This window comes from Macrobrachium nipponense, chromosome 34 (assembly GCF_015104395.2).
Source record: "Macrobrachium nipponense isolate FS-2020 chromosome 34, ASM1510439v2, whole genome shotgun sequence".
NCBI lineage: Eukaryota > Metazoa > Arthropoda > Malacostraca > Decapoda > Palaemonidae > Macrobrachium > Macrobrachium nipponense.
In genome coordinates, this window is record NC_061095.1 from 24,638,590 (window position 1) to 24,650,843 (window position 12,254).

General features: G+C 34.7%; 1 protein-coding gene across 3 annotated transcripts in view; it reads left to right on the forward strand.

Annotated features, from left to right (window-relative positions):
• The window catches only part of LOC135207672 (tachykinin-like peptides receptor 99D), a 498,955-nt gene that overhangs the window by 473,140 nt on the left and 13,561 nt on the right, over window positions 1–12,254 (forward strand). For all 3 annotated transcript variants that reach the window (XM_064239514.1, XM_064239515.1, XM_064239513.1), the window contains 3 exons: window positions 5,019–5,169; window positions 6,573–6,769; window positions 7,308–7,459. In XM_064239514.1, coding sequence (XP_064095584.1) covers window positions 5,019–5,169; window positions 6,573–6,769; window positions 7,308–7,459 — 500 coding nt within the window. The remainder of the gene's footprint in view (window positions 1–5,018; window positions 5,170–6,572; window positions 6,770–7,307; window positions 7,460–12,254) is intronic.

Here is a 12,254-nt window from a genome sequence, read left to right on the forward strand (position 1 = left end):
TGAAGACGCTTAATGGATTACCATGAGAGAATGTTTAATATTCCTTGCAGGTTGACAAAGAAACTCTTAAGAGTTTGTTTTTGTTCGCGTGGAATATACTTAGAATTCTTTTTAAAAAGAACTTCATTATTCTTTAGATCTTTTCTCAACTTGAAGAGCATTTATTATTATTATTCCAAAATGAACTTAATTGTTTATGGATTTTCGTGTCAGCTTGCACAATAAAGGAATTATTTGTGTCAGTCTATGAATTCATTGCATTAGTTTTTGTTTGTTTGTTGATTATTTATACTTCTGGCTTCACAGATTTTTACCAAGCCAGTTGGAGGACAATTGACTTACTAGTTTAAGTGGCTATGATTTCATGCTTGGCGATACGTGGTCTAACTTGTGAGGTTGGATCATAATTTAAATGGTACTGATCATCTCTTATGGTTCGTAGGGCCTCAGTTAGCTTTAGAAATTAGTTTTTATGCGATCATCCAGCTAAGTGACCCTCTTCTTAAAGTAGGGCCATTCAAACTTAGTCTGCTATGCTAATGAAGCCGTCGATATGCGTCTTCCCTTCAACTTCTGTTGTTGCTACTATTCTCTGACGTGCTGGTGGAACTTAATATCCCTGATTTTTCTCAGAACTTGTATCTTCAAAGCTTAGAACTCTGTTGACAGCTTTAGAACTGTCATAAAAAGGATTTAAAGGTCGAAAGTCTAATATCACGGATGTTGTTTTTGAATAAGTAGAAATAGAATTATATTCCTTTGCGGATATTCATAAATTATACTGCATTCTTAACGTTTCAGACTGAAAGAGGGATTAATCATGTGGGCTCATTGTTCTCATAACACCTGAACACCGTGATATTTATCCGATTATAGTACAGAAGACTTTGCAGTAATAATAATAATAATAATAATAATAATAATAATAATAATAATAATAATAATAATAATAATAATATCCTTTATTTCACCTCAGGGCCATATACATGGAATATACAAAATACAGACAGTAACAAACACAATCTAGATACATGAGACAACATGATAAAAAAAATGAATAATCGGTACTTATCTACAAAATAGCTGAGGTAGCATAAAAGATAGTGATCATAATACTGGTAGTAACAGTAATAATATTGGTGAGAAAAAAATGCATTGAGAGTTATAACAGTTAGTCCACAGATTATATAACTTAAATTTCAACTAGAGACTTTAGGTGGTTACAGTAGTCAGGTCCAGAGGGCTAAATACGAAAATTGAATGTAAAAAAAAAAAACTTTAACTTGATATTAATCACAGTAATAATGAAAAAGTAAAATATCAGCAATAAATATAATAATGACAAAATCTGCAGATGACATCTTGCCAATACAGAGATTAAGTCCTTTAGGGGACAAAGGCCTCATTTCCCCGTCTTTCCCACAATGTAGATCTTCTTCTTGCTTCACTCCTTAGGATGCTTTGTATGAGCGAGTTGCTGCTGTTTCTCACTCGGGTTACCAGACTGGACATTGTTCGCCTTACAATGATTTTTAAATTGTTTAGGTGGTTTTCTATGAACATCTGTGTGGCGGAGTGGTAGTGGGAAGTGTTTGTGAGGCGTCTCAGAATGTCATTGTGCACAACAATGATGCGTCTCATGGTCTCTTGAGTATTGTTCGTCCAGAGGGAACACCCATAGATACTGTAGCAGTACGAGATGAAGAGCAGCAGTTTCACGTCTCGGTGACAGAAGGCAAACCTCCTTGCAATCATGTTGCCAGTTGCACATAGTTTACGACGCCTCTTTTCAATGTCTGCCGTATCTTTTAGGTCGTCGGTGATAATGTGACCCAAATACGAAAATTCGTGCACAAATTCCAGCCGATGGTTTCCAAGGAAAATTTGTGGTTCTGCAATATGCTTCAGCGATCTCGGGAGCAGCGACATGCACTAGGTCTTGGTTTCGTTGTAGATTATATCAAATTCCTCTGCATATTGGCAGCAAGTGTCGATGAGTCGTTGGAGACCTTGCACTGATGGGGAAATCAGAACCATATCGTCGGCGTAACAGAGGTTGTTCATAGCGGTTTCATTGATAGTGCATCCGATTGGGAGTGAGTTCAGTTTGACATTAAAGGCATCTGTGTACGTATTAAACAGGTATGGAGAGAGAGAATGCCCCCTTGCCGAAGCCCGTTTAGGGAGCTGAAGGTGTACAATATTACGTTACCCCATTTGACACACAATTGCTGTGTGGAGGACCAGCAATGTAAAATGCCAATTAGATAAAGTCACAGAAGCTATTTTCCCCTCTCTATCCTCCAAAATCTCTGCTGCTTCTTCCCCCTTCGCACCTCTGCCATAGAGAGTTGTGGAGAGCCGAGATTAATTCAGGCTATGATGTTGCACGAGTTGATACTGTATTATCGCCTCGCGAATTGAATGTCCATGAGCTCCTGTAAAGCTGGCATAACCGTAGTTCAAATTGCAGATTCCAGGTCAACAATTGTTAATGGTGGTCGTTTTGCATACCAGTTAGGTCAGGATTTGAGCTGCATAAGCTTAGGATTATAGTTATCGTGGTTTATAGTTCTTGTCGAATGTTGTATTTTTGTTTATGTAATGAACTAACGTTTTTTTAGTTTTCTGTAAAAGAAAACTATCGAGGTGGCTGTTTGTCTCTCCGTCCGCACTCAGATCTTAAAAACTACTGAGGCTAGATGGTTGCAAATTGGTATGTTGATCATCCACCCTCCAATCATCAAGCTTAATGAATATAAGCCTTCTAACCCCTGTAGTTTTTATTTTATTTAAGTATTATATAAATATATATATAATATATATATATATATATATATATATATATATATATATATATGTGTGTGTGTGTGTGTATACATACATACACATATGTTTGTGTTTGTGTGTGGTTGTGTTTGTGTTTGTGATGCATCTTTTATGAATTAGCTCAGATTATGTTTTTCATGATGTAACAATCCATCTTTAATAAAAAGAATTAAGAACCACTGCGGGGTAATGTACTGGTTTGGTTAATAATAAAAGAAAAATTCCAGTTTTATTTTAGAAATTATTCCAAGAAGTTTGTTTTCGCTTGCGTCGCCAATGACTGTAATCAGGTGGGATTATTAAATTTATGATTTGTGATGGCTGATGAACATTTCGGAAATCATTGAACAGTAGTTGACTCATTAGAGAGTTTCCATTTACTCGCAAGTTTAATATTTACTTTACTTCCTGATTGAAGGTTAAATGCGATGAGAGGAAACGCTTGATGTAGAGTTATGTCAGTGTTTTATCTTCGCTAAGATATTTCCATTCATGCTTTTATGTCTTTCGATATTTTGAATATATCAGGTCTTTCTATGATTGTAATGAAGAAGTTCTACTTGTTTCGGGATTCTTTTAAAGACAAAGAATTGTATATGTGCAACACCCATATCCAACTTCCCTTCAGCTGCCGAAAACAAAGTTGTGGGTTTTCATTCGTATCAGAACAAAGGGAGGAAAGATAGTGATAACAACCATTGTTCAAGAGGAGGATCGTCAAAGGATAAAGCTGAGAAACCAAACCTCCAAAATCTTCCTCAGATCTGAAAGAATTTCTGTAACAAAGGGGCCGAGGTTGCACTGGGTAGTGACTGTCGACTACAGGCCTCTTGAATCCTGCATTTTTGTAGTGATATTCACTTTTTTTTTTTTTTTTTTTTTTTTTTTTTTTTTTTTTTTTTTTTTTTTTTTTGCTAAAATACGGTTTTTGCTGACTTGATATTGTTAATGAATCAGTTTTTGTTTTCTATAAAAATGTTATTAATATAATTCAAAACTTTATTAAATTTTCGAGTTGCCATAGGATTTAAGCAGTAACATAGATCATACAGTTATGATAAATGAATTACAAGACTGGTGCCTATTATGTTTAATGACAAAAACTAAACCAATGATTATGCTTGTCAATAAGATAGTCGGGAACGCAGCAGTTAGATTAAGAGAATATAAGAATATATTAGCAAATAAAAATGATATCGTGTGGATTAGAAACTAATAACAAATTATATCCCAGTAATATCTGTACATCCCATTGTATTTTCAAAAAACCTATATTGAACCCCAATCATGCAATATAGATATTTTAACTTTTCCATTTTTGATATACGTTACATGTTCTCGTTAAAATTACCACAATCAAATTAGATTTAAATGACATTAATATTTAACAAGTGAAAAGATTAAGTTGACAAAACAATACAAATGCTCTCTCTCTCTCTCTCTCTCTCTCTCTCTCTCTCTCTCTCTCTCTCTCTCTCTCTCTCTCTCAGTCCCGCGTAATGGTTGCAAAAAGCTTTATGTTTGTAGCAACGATATAGTGCTCGATTATTAAACCTCCAATTATTTCCTGCGATTTATAATTTGCAGGAGAGTCAGTAAAAGTTTTCACGCATTTGTTATTTTTGAGGTCAGTAGGATTCCAGCAGAAGTGAGCAGTGCAGCTTTAAAAACTGGTCATCCGATTAGTGAGGTTAAGCAATACTGGGTTTTGGTCAGCACTGGGATAAATAACTATCGGGTCATGCGGCTAGCAGCCGCATCTCCCTGCAAAAGTCCATATATGTCGTTTTTTTTTTCTCTCTCTTCTATGTAATTTGATTGAAAATTCCTTAGAGTGAAGGCAAATGATTTTGCACCCGCCCAGACATTTAATATATATATATATATATATATATATATATATATATATATATATATATATATATATATTCTTATTAGCATGGAGTTAATTAGAATTCCAGGCGTGATTTTATATATATATATATATATATATATATATATATATATATATATATATATATATATATATATATAATCAAAGATTCTTCATTGTACATAAACCATTTATGTCTTATCAATTGCCTGAGAGAGAGAGAGAGAGAGAGAGAGGAGAGAGAGGAGAGAGAGAGAAGAGAACTTTCAGGAAAGAATTCTCCAACTACACTTAACGTCATTTATCTCCTTTTCAGTTACAACATCGTCTTCTTTGCGACGACCTACTTACTTCCGATGTTGGTGATGTTGATAAGTTATTCCTTAGTAAGTTGCGAACTCTGGGGCAGCCATTCCATCGGCGAACTCACGGATAGACAAGCCAACTCCATCAAGTCTAAGAGGAGGGTGAGATGAAGGTCATATATATATATATATATATATATATATATATATATATATATATATATATATTATATATATATATATATATATTATATATAGATATATATTATATATATTATATATATATACATATATATATACATATATATATATATATATATATATATATATATATATATAGTATATGAATAAATGTATAAGGTTTTTCATTTAAGTACGATTGCATTTACCGCATGTACTTTTAGATTATAATGAACGATTGACACTGGGATGTTTTTTTATGGAAACGAATGCCTTAAATTTACTGAGTATCTACTTAAGAGAAACAAGAAAGAATAAAGGACGATGTAAAGATTGTATACTATTACTACAAGATTTGCTTATGAAAATATAAATAAGCTATCTGATTGCATCATAAGAAGGAGTGCAAAATTACCGTGTGGATAAATTTAAATAATGAAAGGTAAATCGTGATTGTATAGTAATGCCCTACATTAATTAGCAGTGCATTCGTGTAGATGAAAGAATCGTGGATTTTTACACCTCATTAGTTTTATTGGATATGGATTTTGATTGTTAATCGCATTCCCGGATACAATTACTCAACTCAAGATGTTTTATTGTGATATATTTTATTCGTTAGTACTGTGTTAATGTTTACCGAATGGAGCCAAAATACTGAGCTAGCACAGGAAGTGTTTGCTGCAGTGTTAAATTCCCATGTTCTACCCATTTTTCTTCTGGCAAAATATTCTGGCGTGCAGAATGAAAAGTTCATGGCCTCTTCTTTGTGGGAGAGGCTGCATATATTGCATGTATAAAGCCACGTTTCTTTCACATTGCTGCAGTAACAGTTGCAGCGAATTGTTAATTAACTTTTTCCCCTCTTAATAGAAGCCTTTTTGCCGCCGCGAAAAGAAATCTTTGCGAATGAAAGAGGTCATTGGCATGACTTTGTTTCCCTTTGTGCGTCCGGTATATTTTTTTGTTTTATCAGTTGGTCGTGATATTGAAGGAAACATTTCGTCATACATTCGCGAAAGAAATTTATCGATGCAGTCGTACGTGAAAATTCAGAAAACTTTCTAATCAGGAAATTATATTCTAAATTCAATAAGTATGAGACAAGCTTTGGTTTTTTAGTGGTGTTAGGAAGATCGCTTTAGGAGTTACGTCCATAATCTAATGATAGTGATAATCCTAACAATACATGCAGTTTCGAATGAGGAACTTTTAAGAATTATAAGACTTCAGGAGGTTTACCTATCGGGGCAGTTAATGGTTTGAAAACCAGAGTTTTACTCTATTATTATTTTTTTTAGCCGTGGCAGATTTCATGGGTTTTAATATACCCATAAGTTCCTTTTCTATGACCAATCTTCCTTTTATTCTTTCAACAATGACAGGTCGTCCGGATGTTCATCGTGATTGTGGTGGTGTTCATGTTGTGCTGGTTGCCGCAGCAAGCGTTCTTCCTCTACCAATACCACAACAACCAGGTTTTGGACACAGCCAATATCCAGCATATCTATTTGGGGTTCTATTGGCTGGCCATGGCAAATGCCATGGTCAATCCCATCATTTACTACTGGATGAATGCCAGGTAGGTAGTAACCATCGAATATATATATATATATATATATATATATATATATATATAAACATATATATATATATATACATATACACATATATATATATATACTATATATATATATATATATATATATATATGTATGTATATATATATATATTACATATGTGTGTGTGCGTTTGTGCATGTCGTTATGATCCTTCCTGTATGTAAATGTTTGATTCCCAAGGCTGCCTGTATAGCCGAGCCTCTTGCATCTAAATGGGAAAGTAGAGCGTAGATTCAACAAATTCAATTCCATATTTAGATACTATGTTATTCGTAAAAGTCAACGTCAGCTATAATGACTACATCTCAATAGAGTTTTCACCACAAGATGACTGCTTTTAAAAAAAATCAACAAGGTGTTGCTTCAGGAACTGAAGTAACAAAGGGAAGGTATTCATGTATACGTGTTTATTGGAGCCGCCGAGGTAATTGTTGCTCTGCGAGATAATCCTAAGTCAATAAGATCATCCTTTGAAATTCCCCTTGTGGCTGCTTTCAGATTCCGATCCTATTTCCGAGAGGTTGTGTTGCAATGCAGACCCGGACGCTGTTGCTGTTGCTGCTGTTCACGCTCCAATAGTTACCTAGACTCGCCTCACCTGACTCGCCGTAGGTGCGACAGCGCTGACCACACCTCCAGGAGCAGATCAGGTCAGTTGACAGCTCTTCGATACAGAGCGTTTGCGCGCTCCCTCTGTGGGTACGTACGTGTGTGTGTGTGTGTGTGCGTTTGTGTTTGCCTGATAGGTATGCTTTATATGAAGATTTTTGGCGTGAATTCCGTCTGGTGTTTCACCTTTTTATACACCTTTATGTATTTTTCTCTATACTCTCCACCTCTCTTGTAGGACGAAAATTTCTCAGAATTATTATTTTTCCGAATTATACCCAGAAATCAAGTAAAATCCGTCGTTATTCCCAGAGTCCTTGGAGTCTTTAAGCCTAAGGCTCGTTATTTGCGCCAATTTGTCCAAGGAACACTGGTTCCTACGAGCTCTGTGTACTCGAGAAAGTCTGAAGGCAGAGCCTTCCATCAAGAGTTGGTTATATAAGCACGAAGTCCCATTAATAAAGGCAATATATTCGAACTTTCGTCTTACCGTAAGGCAAAAAAAAAAGGGGGGGAAAAAATACGCGAAGAAAGGGTAATCAATGTACGAAGATTTTTTGCTCTACTTTAAAAACTGAGTGAATATAGAAGAAATTACTTATATTTTCACTACAGCCTGTCGTCTCATTCGGTTCAAAACGTGCTGAAAAAGGAACGTTGAAGAATATTTATTTATTAAAACTTGGCACGAATTCTAAGTATAACGTTTATTTTTTTTTTATCAGGGATTTCGACATTTATATATCTCTACCGATTTTGTGAAAGCAAGAATGCTCCATGGAATAATACAAATAAAACCAATGTAAGTAAATGTAATCAGTGAAGATGAAGCTGGAATGAGTTTGAGGCGACAATTAATTTGACTTTAAAGCCTTATGATAGTAATGTGTCAGGGGCTGTATTGAATTTGACATTTTAAGAAAGTCTGTATTCTGGGAATATTGAATGATCATGATGTCATTGAACAAGAAAATGACGGAAATAAGGAATTCGTTTCTGTTTATCATGGGTTCATATCCACCATGGCACATTTTATGGAAGAATATTTTGGAGCATGCGAGATTTGCTTTACAAGTTGTTTGTCTGAAGGAAATCGTAGTTCATAAGATAATTTCCTGGCTTTAGAAAGGCCTTTCCGACGTCTCTGTGTTACGTGATTCACTGATGACAACGAATATCAGGAATCGTTTAATCCAGTGTGAAGTTTTCTACGTTTTTATGTGGTGTTTTATAAACACCAGATTCAATTCTTTTTTAAGGAATATCCGATGGGATTAGGATAAAGAAAGTTGGATACATTGTAAATTGCTGGACCTCCGTAGTAAATTCTATTTGCTTAATTAATGACTTTCTAGATAACATACTATGCATGGTAAGGCAACTGGGTGATGTGTTGGGGAAGGTCTCAAATTAACTTTTGTTTTAGCCCTGTAAAATTATTCTTAGCCCTCTCAGGATACACACATACGCGCCCACACACATACACGTATACATACTTACATAGACATATATACTCGCACACCCACACACACAAACATATTATATGTATATGTATGTATGTATACATACATAAATACATACATACATACATACATACATACAGGTATATTAAAACTGTGTATCCGGATTTTAGAAAACAGTATGCTTTCCCGAATACTTTATGTAGGATGGAATGCACACTCAGCATAGATTTCTGGAAATCTATCTAGCGAATTTAAAACGGCTTCAAGTTGCTTGCAGTATTAAAAAAATACTTAAAAAAAGTGGAAAGTCGACATGGAAATTTGACTGTTTCGAAACTCGATTAGGTTTTTCTTGGGCTTCTGATACCCGACATGTATTCATTGCAATGCTACCGGCCTCAAATGAGATACGTTAACTAAAAACAAATAGAAATCATTTGTTGGTTGTGGTACATTTTTAGTTACGGTGCACTGACGGTAACCAACCCCGCCCCCCACCCCTCACCCCGAGTTACCTGATGTTAAGCTATTGTGCATTAATATGCGGGATAATTCCTTCTGTGTATTAATATGCGGGATAATTCTTCTAAGCTGTGTAATTCTCCAAATGTATTACAACTTAGCCATGTAAAATTGATCTCATTATCCAGTTTGAAAAGTGAATAAAGTTGAAGGATTGATATCACTTCTTACCTGTTGAGGAATCTGACCCCTTACCCTTCGTCAAGGATCATCAAATTTCTCGCTCGAGGAGTCTGAATGAGAGGTCACAGAGTTTGACCTCATGTCGAAGGTTAATGTTGACGCTCGATGCTCATTCCTGTTTTCCGTATCAGGTCATCGCAGTCTTCTCTCGCCTTTCGAAGCAGCGCCAGTTAATGGCCCGTGATAAATCTTTCCATTTATAATATTCGCTCCGTTGTTCTCAGCTGTCGGTTAGGAAGGAAGGGGAAATGGAACATCATCTGCATAAATACCACAGTGTATCGGAAAATCATCCTTCTAAGACGATTGCTCTGTCATTATCTCCTCTAAGGCAGTAGTGTTTCTCTCTCTCTCTCTCTCTCTCTCTCTCTCTCTCTCTCTCTCTCTCTTAATTGCGTGACTGAATCTGTACAGAACATCTCGAGAACGAATGAGCAGATTGTAATAGCTTTGTGCTTGTGCCTATGTGTTTACAAACTGTCTCGAGAACGGATGAACGGATTTTGTTCAAACTTGATGGAAACACTCATTGATTGACCTTGCAGAGTTTAACATTTGATGATAATTGATGAAGATTTGATGATTCACTCACTACCATGGTTATTCAATTGCCTTCAGCCATAAGGTATGAAATTCACACTCGACTTTACTCGTAGACTAGAGCAGGGGTTCTTAACAGAGGGTATCCATACCCCTTGGGGGTATGAGACCTGATCTCTGGATATTTGTATATATCTATTTTTAACGTGTCAATGTATTCATGGGTACATTTTGTAAATAAACAACTATGTAAAACTATAAATGCTTGTGATTTTATTGTATCTTCTATTCCTAGCTATGCATAGCTAAAGTATGTGTTAAACTAAATATATTAAGTTATATTGTCAACAAATAGGACTTAAGTGAACTTAAGCAAAAGGGGTATGGAACCATTTTGGTCAATTCATTGGGGGTCTGGGGTCATCGAAAGGTTAAGAACCCCTGCACTACAGTATGCAGTCATATTTAATATTTACCTCCGCTACCAAAGTATGACTGGCGTTATTTAATATTTCATACGTCCTAGAAGGCTACTTCAGTGTAAGTTTTTCGTTTCAGTGAAGACAGCGAATGTTGAACAAAATCGTATAACCTCTGCATATATATTATACATATACATATATGTATATTATATATATAATGTATATATATATATAAGTATATATTTATAATTATACTATATATATATATATATATAAATCTATATATATATATATATATATATATATATATATATAATAATATAAAGTATAGGCACAAGTAGACCTTAGTAAATACTGATATTCACATTGGCGTGCGAGAGAGCTTGCGTAAAGGAAGTTGCTTAATGGACGGGTGGTTGCCGTTCTTAACTTATTAAATAATGGGGACAATGAACTGATGTTGGTTAGAGGTCAGTTCATGACTGTCATTAAATATGCCTTTATTCTAATTAATGATGCAGCACTTAATTCACTGCAATTCCTTGTTCTTGTCTGAACTCTTATTTTCCTATTGACATTAATTCAAGCATTTCTGCCATGAGTTCTCCGGTTGTGTACTGGAACTATTTCCTGTCACATTGTGCACAACAGCGTGGCATGTCCATGAATACTGTATCAGTCTTACAAACACGATAATATTATAATTATTACTATTATTATTATTAGTATTATTATTATTCGGTTGATGAAACCCATTCATATGGAACAAGCCCACAAGGGCCACTGACTTTAGATTCAAGCTTCCAAAGAATATGGTGTTCAGTTATTAAAATAAATGAATTAATAAATTGATAAATAGATAAAAAAAAGTATTAAAAAGTAAGAATAGTAGTATTAGTTTAGCAGTGCATTGCATTTTCGCTAAGAACTTCAGGATAAGGAATTCTGTGCCTTTGCGATTCCTAACCTTTTATTATGGGATCTTTTTGAGATAGAGTTCATTGGTTACTTTTTGTTTAAGGTAGTTAGTATAGTATTACTATTTTTATTTTTATCAATTTTATTTATTTATTTTTTTATTTTTTTTTTTTTTTTTGCGCCATGTTCCAACATCGTTCTGATGCTCTGGATCCGGGTTCCATACCTGCTAGGGACATGAGAATTTCTTGTTTTAGGATCTAAGGCTTAGTGGTGACAAGCGTCCAGAAAGTATGAAGAATTCTAGATGTTAAAGAAGAGTTATGGTTATTAGTTAAATAGGCATCTGGTAAAAAGTGACCAGCAGATTATAGGATTTGCAAATGTCTGTAGTTTTATCAACTTTTCATTTTCGTTTGTATATTTTTTGTTATATTTCATGTTTTCCATCCCAGCACAAAGGAGTATCATTTCCCATTTACATAAATGAATAAATTATTCCAGTTCAGTGTTATGATCTCTTGACAAGAGAGGGAGAAACAGAGGAGGGAGTCTAATTCCGAAAGAATTAAGAAAACCTGTGTATCAGAATTTCAAGTTCTTGTTCTTGGCTTTGTCTCTGCTGCGTCTTATATTAGGAATTTGTTATAGTTTCTACTTAAGGTATAACAATTTTGAAACTATAAAAGGTCGAGAATAAGTGTACATGAAATGTTAAGATAATGGAGTCTAGGTAGTTAGGATAACAAATTGATACCTTGTGGATAATTCAGTTGAGAACAATCGTA